The following is a 15,737-nucleotide window of genomic DNA, read 5'->3' on the forward strand; positions in this document are numbered from 1 at the left end:
TTAAATGTAAGGTGTAAAATTTTTTCATCATTTGCAACTTTGAATGTCAAAATACAAAATGTAAGCAAAATCGGTCAAATAAGTCCTGAGAAATAAAATAAAAAACTCTTATTTTTCGAAATTTGATCCGCTAACTTCTTAATTTTTAGTGACTTAAAATTCGTAACTATGAAAGCAAATTCAAATCATAGAGGAAGGAATGTTTTGCATTGATATGTGGTAAACAATAATTAATTAACTGTGTGAAAGGTTATTTGTTGCAAGCGTATGTCAGTATGTAAAAGCTTTTGCAGGGCGAAACAGAAATCTTGGTAGAAAGTGAGCTTTCAGCTTTGCAGCGAAACGAAAACATTGGCAAACAAACAGCAGCCATGTGCGGCAATTTTTTTTAAAAATTAAGTTAGTTAATATTCGTTTCTCGGACGCAAATTTAAAATTTGTAAATTGAAAAACAATTACAAATTTAAGCTATATTGTTTGAATCTTATATTTTAAGCCAATGGACTTATTCTTTTTCTCAAATGGAGAAATTAGCATTTTACCGGGCATAGATGTTCACTTTAAAAGCATTTTTGAAAAGAAAAAGGAATCGCAAGGAGAAATTTTAAAAGTCTCTTTGTATTTATTTACAATATACATTAACATTGAGTCCCCTGATTAAAATAGCCCTTTTTTTGTCCGTAAAATTATACTATGCAACAATTTATAAAAATTCGAATTTTAAAATTTCATGAGCATAATCATTTCAAAGTTCATTCAAAACGGGTTCAAACAATGTATTTAAAACTTTATTTGCAAAACATTTAAATGATGCAAAACATTCAAAAGCCAATCGATGCATATAAAAATAACATTTTATATCAAAATGTTCCTCCAGTGTTTTGTTAAATGTGCATGAAATTTCAAATTTTTATTAACGAATAATTTTTGTGCTTTGAGAGTAAGAAGCGTAGAAATTTCTTGAAATAGCTGTTACTGCTACAACTATTTTTCTTTATTACAGAAATAACTTCTGCGCTTAAAATGTATGGTATATTGCATCATACAGTACAAAATACATCGATAACAGAAAGAAAAAAAAAAAAAGATTTAAATTGACATTAAAAGGAATATGCACATTATGGTATCAATATTAGTGATTTTTAGAAAAACACTTGAAAAAAATGATGTGAGAAAAAAACGTAAAGTATAAAATTTGATTTAATTTAAATATTTTGAATTAATTAGTTTGAGCCTCCCTGTCGGGGGAGGCTTGACCCCTTGTCGGGCAGAGTCTGGCGCAATCCTTGTGACGGATCATGGGTCAGAGTCCCTTTGCCATCAGGCTAACCGTGAGAGGTTCTTGTGGTCTTTCTCTCCATGTAACACAAATGTGGGACAATTGCATCAAAAAGTCCTCTTCGAAGGCAAATTTCTCCCAATACTTGATGCAAGAGTTCCCTTGTCTTTTGGATTGGGTTCAAAATTACTTAGCTATAGAGTAGAACATTAGTAGTGGTAAACCAAAAAATTGGGTCAGCTGTTCAACGATCACTTCAAAGTTTAAATTAATTAAATGGCATAGTCTACATCAGTGTCCATTAATGTTAAGCTCACCCCTACAAGTGAGGTAATTTTAAAATCAGTTTGTTGCGTCAGTAGCCTGGATTTCATGACATAAGCTTCGGCAATAAGGAGACGGATACCTTTTGCAATTCTTTGAAAGGATATAATATATATATGTAATGTTAAAAGAATTATATATTAAATATAACTCATATAAATAGAGCTTGCATCTAACACGCAATCATTTATAACCTTTCTCACATTGAAAGTAAGAATATTGAACCAATTATCTCAGAAAATGGATGATGTGTCTTTAGGAAATAGGAAGGGAAATTGATCAGTCCTACATTACTAAGACCGATTAATATCTTGATTTCTCAATAAGCAATGACCACACTTCGCTAACATAAACTGGTTGCGTTTCTTAACGTATCTTTTTATATATATATATATNACTTATATATATAATATTACATATATATATATATATTCGTGAGAGAAAAATACGTTAAGAATGAAGAAACGCAAACAATTTAAATTAGCGAATTGTACAATTATCTACAGTTCATAAAGAAGAAGAAAAATTCCATTAGTACAAGTTAAATAATAAAAAAAAAATTTGTGTACTTATAATTTAGATAAATTAATTTTTTTTCTCAGATTAAATTTCATACTATTATTAATTATTTTCTTTCATCGTACTATTTTTATCACAAATCGTGACTAAGTTTTGAACTACTTACGAGCGACTGCCTCCAATATTTTGATCTTTCGATTATATTTAATTAAATTGCATTGAAAAATGAAATTATAAATAAACAGATAATTTTAAGTAGATTGTAGAAAAGTAAGACGAACTCTCTGCTTTAGCTCTTAGCTCTGTGTTTCTATTAATGAATCTTATAGTTGAGGCTAAGTAGCTAGCAGAATAATGCCGTGTGATATTAAAAAAGTAAGCTTTAAGCAAATATACAGAATTGGTCAATAGGTCTACATATTGAACAATGAGCTATGTTTATTTGTTTATGTATGTCCTTCGCTAAATGAGAATTTTTTAAGTTAACTAAACTAAATATGCTTCCTGTTCAGTTAATCAATTATTTTCTTTCTAAAATTAAAACTTTATTATAATCTGAGAATGATTACTGAAGTTATGGATAAATCCTGGTTTGTTAAACTTCAGCCAGGGAAGTCTCCTGATCTGTACCCATTACTATTTATTATGGCTTAAAAATATTGGCTTTTCTTCTTTAAAAAAAACATGGCGGTTGTTGGACCACGAACAAATCGGCATGTTATGACTTTTTCTGGCATGTCTGTGACTACTTCCCAACATGCGATTCTGTCAGCCACTCAATCTTTCTACCATCCTTCTGTTACATCATTGCACATACACAAACCAATCGGATATGGTGCATTCGGGGTCGTTTGGTAAGTAACTCCAGTAAACTTTTCTGGAATACCAAGAATTTTTTTTCTCCAATATATTTTATCCCCTACTAGGTGAGTATATTGTATATGAGCTCATTAATATACTGTTTACATAACCGATGAGAACTATCCTCAGTGTATAAATGTGCTTATTTCTTAATAAAGATGCTTTTAACATTTTTTATTTGAAGGATACTTTCATATGCCGAATGAAGTTGTTGTTTTATCTGGATTATATTTAAATTGTTGTTTGAAAGAAAAAAACTAAGAAACTCGTTGAATTTTAAGTATAAGATAAAATTTTTTTGAGGATTTTGCTTCATTCATTATAGTTCATTAAATATGGAGAAAAAAACTTATGATGCATCCTTTGAGACAGTGTTTTCACTACAGCGCGAGAATCTCGCATATTTTTTTCTTTTCTCGCATTAAAAAATGATTACCGCGAGAAATTCGCGCATTCTATAAATCAATTTCAAAATTCACGAATTTCTCGTATTTTGGAAGAAGGTTCGAATTACGCTATTTAGAATAAAATCCTTTTCACTTTTCTTCCTGGATCTTTCATTATTTTCAGCATTTGCACCATTATCTAGCTTCCCTATTTACCAGTATTGTTCAGAACCTTTTCGAACAACAGAACACAACCGAACCACGGAACCCCTTTCAGAACACATTTCTCTGCAACCATGTGTTTACCGTTTTTTCATGTAAGACGTTCAACTTTTTTATGCACTAATGTAAGATGGACAAATACCTAGTAAAGGCAAAATCTTCTATGATGTGATGCAGCAAGAATATTCAATGCTTTAAAAAATAAAAGACGTTAGAAATGTATTATAATAAAAGAAATGATTTTTTTTTTACAAGTCTATTTGTGTTTTTCTAGTTTTTAGAAATCTCACTTAACTTTCTGAAATCTCACCCTGTTTTTGAGAAATTCTCACCCATTTTTTTTCTATGATGAAAAACACTGTTTGAGACATCATTACCTGGTGTCAGAATCATTGTCACAGAACGTTACAGAGTTCTTGCAGAAATATTTCTCTTTTGAAAAGTAAAACAAAAATTACTTTTCTCTCTATGGAAATTTACCTGTAATATTTGAATCATACATTTATCTAATAATTTTTTGACGTGCACAATTTACGCCAAATTATCGTTTTCGGCAGTTATCGATGTTGGTTTTCACGTGGATTTTAAATATCTTGATGTATTTCAAGCAATTTGGAAAATTCGAATTTAGTATATACTTCTCAAGGCTATCGAATTCTATTCTAATTCTATTGAATTTTTAGCAGTTAGTGCTATTGATTTCTCCATAGATTTTAAACCCAATATTCTTTATATGATTTTATTTATAACAGCAACCTAATCTCGAAAGGAAACACACGTTTAAGAAATCTATCTTTTTTTCAGTAAATACTACTACAGATTTCATGATTTTTTATATTGTGATGATTATTTCCAACATGTAAAGAAGGAAATAAATTGTGCGTTCCCCTCCGCCATACAAATTATGAGAATATCACCCATAATATTAGAATTTCCTATATCACCCATAAAAAATTATTGCATTATATTTTTGTTACTATTAAAAGTATCTCAGAAAGATATTAGTGCTAGAAAGTTTTGTCGCAGATAGCTAGTATAATTCTGCTACGGTGTTCACTATAGGAAATTGTTTTTTAAATGCACACCAGTAAATTTATGTTTTTAAAATTGAGAGGACACTTGACGTTAAAAAAAAGTAGAATTTTATTTGATCATTTCCAAATTATAATAAAATATTAATAGCATTAACAAAAGTATGTGTGCAATGTTTATGAAAAAAATAATAAGTCTTAAAGTTGTCGCTAAAAGTATGGTTTTTAATTGCTAATTGTGATGTAACTGATAGTGATTTGGTCGAATACCGAATATTTAGGCAAGAAAATCAGCCGAATACCAAATATCGTTCAAATAGCAATATTTACTTCTTTTTTTTTTCCTTTTTTTTTAAAAAAAAAAGTCATTAATAAGTGTTATTATTTATAATTAAACTGAGCAAAATTTTTTGGACATTTTTGCTTAAAACTTCCCTAGCACTAATATCTTTAGGCAAGATACTTTTAATATTAATTACTCATTTGAAGAAGAAAAAAAGCGTTTCTCACATACCCATATGTCCGGGTCACCAATGTATGTGTACCTTGTTGCCACATATTTTTAACTCTTGACAGATAACATTGAAATACTCTTGATATCACAACTGATGAGAAAATTTTCCATCATGACAGTTTTGACGTGAAGCTTGATATACAAATAGGGTGATTGATTGCGTGGCGTAACTACCAGTCCAAATATTGAATACCGATTCCCTAGTATATAAGACATATTAACTCGATTCTGTATCGAGGTACCTTTCAATAGGTCAACGTAGTCGATAACTATATCCACATAATTTCATAATCGACTACCGAAATCAGACGTATAAACCCTGACTCTACTAGAAACGAAATTAATGCATTTACCAACTGTGTTTGCAACGAGTATTTTCTCACAAAATGTTTGTGGATCATATTCATGGGTTTGTCCAGGGTAAATTTACTACCATCTAGCAGTAACTTCATAAATTCAACCTACGAGAAAAGGATAATTTCTTACTATACTTTTAAAAGAGCAAGTTCTAAGATCCCCCACCTCGTAAAATCTTGTTGTCGTATCCCCATAAATGAAATGACGAGGCTGTCCCTCTATGAAGTTTACAGGAAGTCGAAATTCAAACTATTATTTTAAACATTTTTCTAAATTTATTCTAATTGACCTGTATTTTTTTATGAAATTTTTTTTCTCTGTGAAACTTTTTTTTCTGTATGACTCAGTCAAAATGTTCTCGTAATGAAGATAAATTTTAGTGCTGTTAAATGTATGTTTTTATTTAAGTTAAAATTTAATTATTGAACATCAATTTTATGGATATTCAAATTTGGGTATACAATTTTAAGGAATTTTTGGCCCAAAGTTTTACAATAATTAAATTTTGCAAAATTGTTTTTGAACATATAGGAAAAATGTATATAGAAATTTACCAATCATAAATCATTTTTAATTGTAGTGACAATTTTTGAAAATATTTTCTTATTTAACTTATCTTTATGTTGATTTTTTAATATAATTTTTAATTTTCACAAATTATGTCTAAATTTTCACAAAATAGATCCCTGTGTCCGCACGGATTTGTAGCGCCACTTAGTATAACTTGTAACACTTAGAGAGAGTGTGTGTGTGGAAGGAGAGCTGTAGCGAGCTACAAAAAAGCTCTCTTCCAAATAATAAGAAATAAATATTGTGCATAAAATTACAGTCCGCTTTCTTTCTATTTATTGAGCGAGTTCAAATTTACCTGAGCGTCGACATGACTGATGTGCAATTAATGTTCATTGTGCGTAAGCTACGACATAATCAAAGAGAAACTTTAAAATCAAAAGTGAAACCTTCTTGGTTGAGCATCATCTAGTGTCAAAGTAGGTGCATGATCTTTCTGGTCATTTACTCCCCCAGTTAAATTCTGTATTTACCCATATGAGTTAAGTAATATATGTTAATTTTGTGATTGTATTTTGTTTGCAAAATGTTTAAAGGCGCGAAAAAAGTAGACTTACAACTTGCCGCTACTGAGTTAGGCGTGATAATAAGTGATAAAATGACAAATATAGATCTTACTAATCTTATAAAAAATACTGAGAGTTACAAAACAGATCCTTAATCGAGGGGATAATAGATGATAGGAAAACAGAATCAGAGGAACTTGAAAAAAGCAAACAACAAGAGTTACAATTGGAACAAATAAAATTAGAAAGAGCGAAAGCAGAATTGGAATTGTTGCGCAAGCTGCCAATTCAAAAAACTAATGATAATTATTCGGAAAACAAAGTTGAGAATTGCGAGTCTCTGGATTCGATAATAAAAAGTATAAAAACTTTAACTATTAGAGTTCCCAGTCAGCCAGAAGGATGGGGTTTATTTTTTGCTTCTTTGGAAAGATCCTTTATAACAAAAATTGTACCCGCTAAATTTAAGGCTGAAATTCTTTTGAACTTACTAGGCGAAAAAGTGTCAAACGTAATTTCTTACATAAGTGATAACGAACTCAGTGATTATGATAAAATAAAAATAATTGTATTGAGGGAGTTTGAACCGACCCCCCAGTATTGTTTAGAGAAATTTAAGAAAACTGCTAGGCACACAAAGGAAACCCATTTGCAATTTGCATCACGTTTAACTACTAGCTTTAATTATTATTTAAAATTGAGAGAAGTGTCTGATTTTGAAAAGCTAAAACAATGAATTGTATCGGAGAAATTATATCAAACTTTAGATAAGGAAACCGCTTCTCATATAAGCATTAGACAGTCTAGCGGCTGGTTTGATCCTGTAAGTTTAGGCAAAGAAGCTGATTAATTTTTTGTTTCACGCGGAAAATCTTTAACGGAGGTCTACAGTCATAAATCGTCTAATATGAGAAATATGCCTAGAGCATTTTTGGCCGATAGCAAGAGTGTAAAGTGTATCATGTGTTCATCGGAAAGTCATCCTTTATATAAATGCAATTATTATTGGGGATTACCCGTTTCTGAAAGAGTAGAAGTAATTAAGAAAAATAACCATTTTAATTGCCTGGGAAAACATTTAGTGAGTAAGTGTAATTCAAAATTTTCTTGTTCAATATGCAAGCAAGAAGGAAAAAATAAAAAGACATCATTTCTCTTTACATTATCCTAGAAACGAAAGTATTGAGAATGGGAAAAATGAAAATGCTAATGAGGCTCTTTCCCCCTCTCCTAGAGTAAACAAATCTACTCTGTCGCCAATCGCACCAATATTTCAGGCGTCTGGCTCTACTCAAAGTCAAAACAATCCGATTCTTTCATCGAGAGTAATAAATCAGAGAAAAACTGTTTTGCTGAGTACGATTAATTGCTTATTGAAAGATAATCGAGGAAATAAATATAGAGTCCGTGGAATATTAGATCAGGGTGCAATGAATAATTTTATGACTTCAGATTGTGCAAATAGCTTAAACTTAAAGAAAGAAAAAACAAACATAACGGTTTGCGGTTTAGGTGATACATTCACAACAATTAAATCCTTTGTTAATGCTACAATTTCTAATTTTGAGGGAAGTTTTGAAAGAGATTTAGATTTTTTAATTGTACCTAAAATTACAGATTTTATGCCGTCAAAAGTGATAAAGATAAATTTACCTGAATTAGAGTTTATTAAACTAGCCGATGAAAACTTTCAAGTCGTATCGATGTACTTTTAAGTGCTGAGATATTTTACGAATTATTGCTGCCAAGTCAAATTTATCCTCATAATGGTACTTTGATTTTTCAAAATACAGTTTTTGGATACGTGGCTTGTGGTAACGTTCCCATGGAATCAGAGGAAAGGGTACACTGTGGTTTTATTCAGGATAATACTGAACTAAACAAAAATATAGAGAAATTTTGGGATATAGAAGAGGTGCAGTGTGAGGTACCCAAAAATAAAGAAGCAATAATTTGCGAAAAACACTTTGAGGAAAACGTTAAAAGAGATAAAACGGGGAGGTATATTGTAAAAATGCCATTAAAAGATAATCCGAGGTGTTTGGGAAAATCAAAAGATATCGCGCTTAAAAAATTAAATTCTCTGTGGAATCGGTTTTTAAAAGATCCTGAATATCTAGGTTTGTATAGAGATTTTTTGCGCGAGTATGAAACATTAGGTCATATGACCGAAGTTTTGGAATGTGAGGAAGAAGCAGGAACCTATTATATTCCACACTTAGGAATTTATCGCCCGGATAAAATGACAACAAAGCTTCGTGTCGTGTTTAATGCATCCTCACCAACAACTTTAGGTAATTCACTCAACTCTATACAATATAACGGTGGAGTTATTCAAGAAGATCTATTTAAAATATTAACAAATTTTCGCAAACATATTTATGCATTTGTAGCTGACATCAAACAAATGTATAGAATGATTTTAATAGATCAGAGTCAAACCAAACTTTTAAGAATTCTTTGGAGGGAGGGAGTAGATGACCCAGTTAAGACGTACGAACTCAAAACTGTCACCTATGGCACAACTAGTGCACCATACCTAGCCACAAGAGTTTTATTGCAATTAGCAAGAGATGAGTCTAACAACTATCCTCTAGCTTGTCCAGTGTTAGAAAAAGTCTTTTACGCCGATGATGTTTTGAGTGGTGCTGACTCCTTGAGTAAAGCAAAAAAATTGCAGTTAGAGTTATCAAAGGCTCTAAACAGTGCAGGTATGCTCCTGCACAAGTGGTACTGCAACAACCCGGAATTAACAGGGTCTGACAATAACTATAATTTCCAAGATGAGACAAAGACACTCGGTGTAATTTGGAAACCTGCCGATGATAATTTTGCTTTCCAAACTTCCATTGAAAGTACTGTACCACCAACAAAGAGATCAGTGCTGTCAATAATAGCATGCATTTACGACCCTCTTGGTATATTGGGTCCGGTGATCACAAAAGCGAAAATCTTTTTACAACAATTGTGGTGTCTTAAGCTTGACTGGAACGATCCTCTTCCTGAAATGGAGGCTCAACAGTGGGAAAGCTTCAGCAGTGCTTTGCCATCAATTAAGCGTCGACAATCCCTATTAAAAGAACCTTGGTATTTCTGATCTACTCTTCTATTTTAGTGTTCTGCTCGATCATAGACACCCATCTTTGATAATGGATAAATGGAGATTCCTCTCGCTTAAGATTTTTGTTAGCGAGAACCTGAACAATAAAATAGTTTTATGCAACTTTGAAGATGTAAAACGTATATTTTTTGTGTGTTTAGGTGTGTAACTGATCCAAGGGATGGAAAGAAATTAGCTTTGAAGAAGATGCCTAACATTTTTCAAAATCTAGTGTCCTGCAAGCGTGTCTACAGAGAAATCAAAATGCTTTGTTTTTTCAAGCATGACAATGTAAGTCTTTATTTATTTAGAATATTCAGTCATTTTGTAATTAATTGCCGTGTCTGTATTTTAGACATAAATTATAATTTTGCATATAAACATTTTTACGCAATTGCTTGAATGATTCTACTTTTTTGAAGAATTTTTTTTAAATAAAAATGTACTTTAAATTTTTAATTAAAATGATCATTTGCAATTTTGCTTGCTCATTTTTTCAATATTTGGTTTCCAGGGGTCTGTCCAGACATTTTGTGAAAACTCCGTTTTTGTAAAATTGTGAAAAAATTACTCATAATTTGTAAATATAAAATAAACGCTAAGTCACATTCTTTCAACCAGGGTCCTGCTTTTGTGAATTTGTGCAAATAAAGTCCTGTTATTGCAAAAAACGTTTTCAAGGAGTTTTAAATTGTAAAGACGTACAAGATTATGCTCAACACTGAAAATTATAACTAAAAAAATTAAATTTTAAAAAATAAACAGCAATTGCTGCTTCTAAATTAGAGATGCAACATAAAAATATGTGAGACTCAGTAATAGTTCAGTTTTAAATTGATGTGTATAAATATATTCTGAAATTTTATAGAGTTAGGTCAAGTTTTTCATGCTTTTGAACATATTAACTATTTTGGAATAACAATTTCATTTACTTGCCTCAGACCAGAACTAGTAATACCGAAAATAAACTAAATCAGTTCATAGCCCTAGCATCATGTTTATCATACGTATGTTGTATTTATTTATTTCCGTGTGATGTAGGGGTGTACAACCTTTTTGAGTGAAGGGCCACTAGCCGAGCTGGTTAACTTATTAAGGGCCACACACATCTAGTCATGTTTGCAGAAAATATGATAATTTTTATTTAAACATTAGTGTTCTAAGCACGAATTTTTTCTATTAAAAAGATAAATAGTATATTTGAAAATTAAATTTAAATGCTTTTAATTATTAGAATTCAGTCAAAAAAGAAAATAAACTGATACTTATTCTAATATTTCCCCCTTTTTATCAATAACAGATTTATTAGAAAAATACATGTCTAAATATTGGGAAGGAGAAATAAAAATTCTAACAAAGAAAACTGTCATACTCTCATTATAAAAATTTTTAAAAAATGCATACATATTTTAATTTTAAAAAATTTATAGGGTTTAAACAAAAATTAAAGCAAAACCATTATAGTACAAAATAAGTTTCAATATTTATTTGATATTGTATCTTATCAGATTTTATTTATATTTCTTGAATTATAAGAGGTTTTATGAAATTTAAATAAGAAACGTTTTTTTTTTCTTTCTTCCTTTAAAATATCACCTAAGTTACAAAATGTATAGCAAAATAAATTACAGGCCGTGAACAGTTTAAAAATTCACGCTTCCATCTACTTTCTCTTCAGGTTGCAATAACATTGTATTCTAATTTGTAATTCTAAATGTGACTTACAAATTCATGACGCTAGCTGCTGAAAAAAAAAGAAGTTTTAAAAGTGCTTATTTTCGTTTTTTTAAAAGCCCTTAAAGATGCTTTTTTCATTGGGTGTTTTTAAAAAGTGCTTAATTTTCCCTTTTCGAAAAAGAGATTTTTTAATTTTTTACCATGTCGATTTTTGAAGCGTATTATGCGAAAGCGTGGTTTTCACATTGTTCTTTTAAACTTTTTAAAATTAATTCTAACACAATGCATTTCCACCTACCGTCGGTCCCTACCCTATGAAGGCGCCAATGCATGTTTGATGAAATAGTTGAGAGTCCGCATGTGCATCTACTGAGCTAGGTTTGGCGAGATTCTTGCACTCTCATGTGCCACTCTGCTGCATTTTGCAAGATGTTCTCAATTTCGGGCCTCTGAAATCAAATCCATAATTGGTGGCTAATGTAATCAAGAAAAAAGTTCTTTGTCAGAAACTAATTATTTTATCCTGATCAGGTAAAGGTTTAAAAATTATTTTACATTTTGTTAATATATATGGGTGTTTAAAAATATTTTTAGTGCTTAAAAAGTAATTAAAGGGTGCTTTTTTTTTAAGATTTGGCTACGTGCCCTGTAATACGGCTATCATGACAAATGCTCAAAACTTGTTGAATGTTATACGGCTCTCTCAGTCTTTTCCAAAACCGCATTGAATCAACCAGTGGTATCCATTCATCGAATTCTATGCCTGATAAAATTCTGGTGTGGGGGTGTTATAACTACCACTATTAAATATATGCTAGAACTACCACTACATTTATTAAATATCAACTCACTGGTTTATAAGACATGTTAACTGTATTCAAAGTCCTAGAAAATAGCTGCTTTGCAAATATTTTTCTGATCGATATTTAAAATAAGTTTTTGGATGCCGATTATTATTATTTTTTTTGTTGTTGTTGTTGTTTGTAAAGAAACTAGTTGTAATAAAAATCCTCCCGAATTTCATTTTTAAAGCTTCTTTAAGTCACATATCAGTGTTTTCACTACAGCGCGAGAACGCGAGAATCTCGCATATTTTTTTCTTTTCTCGCATTAAAAAATGATTACCGCGAGAAATTCGCGCATTCTATAAATCAATTTCAAAATTCGCGAATTTCTCGCATTTTGGAAAAAGCTTCGAATTACGCCAATTAGAATAAAATCCATTTCACTTTTCTTCCTGGATCTTTCATTATTTTCAACATTTGCCCCGTTATCTGTAGCTTCCCTATTTACCAGTATTGTTCAGAACTTTTTCGAACAACAGAACACAACCCCTCCGAACCACGGAACCCCTTTCAGAACGCATTTCTCTGTAACCACGTGTTTACCGCAGGTAAGGTTTTTTCATGTAAGACGTTCAAATTTTTTATGCACTAATGTAAGATGGACAAATACCTAGTAAAGGCAAAATCTTCTATGATGATGCAGCAAGAATATTCAATGCTTTAAAAAATAGAAGACGTTAAAAATGTATTATAATGAAAGAAATTTTTTTTTCAAGTCTATTTGTATTTTTTCAGTTTTTAGAAATCTTACTTAACTTTCTGAAATCTCACCCTGTTTTTGAGAAAGGGTGAGAAATTCTCACCCATTTTTTTTCTATGATGAAAACACTGCATATTATTTTAACAATGCAATTATACTTCTGAATTGGAAAGTTTATATAAAATTAAAATAAAACTATTCTAATATGGAATAAAAAGTTAATAAAGAAGTAAAAAAAATTTAATAAATAAGTAATTCTAGTAAAATATATAAAAGTACTTGTTATTCATTTTTTTAAGCTTGATTTTGTCATTTTGTTTTTAGAAAAATAGAAAATAAGAACACACAATTTTAAATTAAATTATTATTTTACTTATTTTAACTGATTTTTAGGTTTTAAATAATGATATATTTATATTCTATTTTCGTTAACTCTGAATTATATAATCGAGTGTTTTATGTGTTTATATAAAACAAGTATGTCATAATTTAGTTTCAAATATATTGTTAAAATTTATTTATATTGAAATATTTACAAAAAAGAAATTTTAATAATAATTTTTAAATGATTTTTTTAAACAAAAATCTGATAAAAAATCAATAATTTATGATGTTATTCATCAGGAAAGTATTTGATATCTGTTCTATGGTTATTAATAAAAAATAAGGAGAGAATATATAATCAATTTTGATGACAAATTTGTCAGAGTAAAAATAATTTTAAAGTGCACATTCTTTTTGTCAAAAGTAATATAATAGTAATGACTCAATGGATGTTTTAAAGCAATTTGACTTATTTTATGTTATTTTTCAGTATTTGCAATTCATTCGTTTTCATTGACATTGTTTAAAGTGCATAGTTAAGAAATAAAAATGTCTGTTATAATTTTTCTACTTTAAAAGCATTAGGATTAATCTACTAGGAAATTTGTTAGTTTTTTGTTTCTTCTTTTAATATACTATTATTTTTGATGTCTATATAGTCCCTGACCAAATTATTAGACGGAATATTAGAATCTATGTAAAATCTTAATTATCAGATTATACTATACTGCTTTATTGTTTACAGGATTGAAGCCAGTTTGCCCTTGTTTACATTCGTGTATCAATTGGTTATATTAGGCGATATATCATATAAATTGGACATTTGGTTAAATCAGACGATATATTATATATATATAGAATGTATTAGTACATTACAATAATTAGACCCAATTATTAGAATAGCTCTATAGTGTTTTATAATTACACGTTTTGCAGGAGTTTATATACTATACTTTTATATTTAAGCATACATTTAATGGTTTTTTATTCAGGAGATTTTTAATATACTTTCCATTTGTATTTATTTTTTGTATATAACGTACTGCTTTACCATATAAACCAACTGATTCGCGAACATAAACAAGTGTGCGAACAGTCTCGTAAAAACAATAAAGCTGTATAGTATCACATGATAATTAAGATTTTACATCGAATCTTATAGTTTGGCCAGAAACTGTATATATATTTTTTTTGCTCTTTTAAATTGAAATGAAATGTCATTTTAATTTTTCAGGTGTTGTCGGCTTTAGATGTTTTGCAGTCTATTAACATGGATATCTATCCAGAGATGTATCCTTTTTTGTAATTTTGCATATTATATGCTTAATATAGAATGCTTTAAATGTCGATCAAAGTTTGTCACATTTATCTAAGGTTCCTCATAGGTGAATTTTTTGTCTCTCTTCATAATTGGTTAAAGAATAATAAAAGTTAATACAATTAAATGTTTAAATCAATGCGGCATATCTTATTTTTGTTTAAAATTTTAAAAGGAAAAAACTTCTTTGAGTCGTCAGAACAGCTTTCTCTGTTATTGTAGAAATTAACATCACTTCTTGAAATATCAATTGTAATTTATAATCCTTTATTTAAGCAAAAACAGAAAAAGTGAAGTTAAACAAAAATATTCTATAAAAAGTTAAAATTAATAAACTAGCCTTAGCTCTGATATATAGCATAATAGATAAACCAAAAAGAAAAAAAATGGAGAAAATTTTAAAAAAAGCAATAAGTTTTATGCAAATCCGTGACTAAAATTATGCACAGAACTGGCCATTCATGTTTCTTTCTCTCTCTCTCTCTCTCTCTCTCTCTCTCGCTTTATTTATTTTTTTCTTAAATAAAAGTTAATTTTCTAAAATTATTAACTGTCAACTTCTTTAAATTATCCAGTATAATATTACCTTGTGCACATCCATTTTCGGGCCATCCTTGGTAACAAATCAAATGCACTTCAGTACTTCGATAAGCACGCACTATAAAACCAAACTCCTCTATTTACGCTTTTATCTCAATTTGTGCTTCTGTTTTCATATTTCGTAATCTGGCAATCTTGCTACAAAAATATTTTAAATCATCGTAAAAAGTTTCCCGTTCATGTAAGTTCATTTGAATTTTCTACTAGCTTTATGGATTTTGTTTTATATTTTGTTCTGCTTTTTCTTTACATTTTATTTTCTGTTTTTACGTGATATTTTTACTCAATGTGTTCTATTTGTTTCTAAAAAAAAATTTTTTTTAGTGCCCCTCACACTATTGTATTGATATATTTTGCTTTGGCTATATTGATTCAATATTAGAAAGCGCTCCTTTTTGGAGATATAATCGTGTGAGCTGATGAAAAGATATCTTTTATTTTCCAGATTTTTATAAAAAAAATTTTCTTCCCTTTTTTTTTGGATTTTTTTTTATTTTTTCTTTCTTTCTCCCTTTTCTTCAATGTTCTATAATTTTTTCATGTTTTCTACTTTTTGAACTTATATATATATATATATATATATATTTTTTTTTTCTTCTCAAAT

General features: G+C 29.6%; 2 protein-coding genes across 5 annotated transcripts in view; one reads left to right on the forward strand and one right to left on the reverse strand.

Moving 5' to 3' along the window:
• LOC107441368 (ferrochelatase, mitochondrial) overlaps positions 1–2,442 on the reverse strand; it is a 41,916-nt gene extending 39,474 nt beyond the window's left edge. Inside the window, exon 1 of one of the 4 annotated variants that reach the window (XM_043055179.2) lies at positions 2,289–2,442. The gene's annotated coding sequence lies outside the window, so the exon portion shown is untranslated. Of the gene's footprint in view, positions 1–2,172 lie in introns of all 4 variants that reach the window. The other 3 variants (XM_043055180.2, XM_043055181.2, XM_071178032.1) reach the window with 3 other exon arrangements.
• An 84-nt stretch (positions 2,443–2,526) lies between these two features.
• Positions 2,527–15,737, forward strand: part of LOC107441361 (serine/threonine-protein kinase NLK) — a gene marked incomplete at its 3' end in the record, with an annotated part of 34,409 nt that continues 21,198 nt past the window's right edge. The window contains 3 exon segments of the mRNA XM_043055178.2: positions 2,527–2,976; positions 9,831–9,960; positions 14,450–14,505. Coding sequence (XP_042911112.1) covers positions 2,807–2,976; positions 9,831–9,960; positions 14,450–14,505 — 356 coding nt within the window.

This window comes from Parasteatoda tepidariorum, chromosome 2 (assembly GCF_043381705.1).
Source record: "Parasteatoda tepidariorum isolate YZ-2023 chromosome 2, CAS_Ptep_4.0, whole genome shotgun sequence".
NCBI lineage: Eukaryota > Metazoa > Arthropoda > Arachnida > Araneae > Theridiidae > Parasteatoda > Parasteatoda tepidariorum.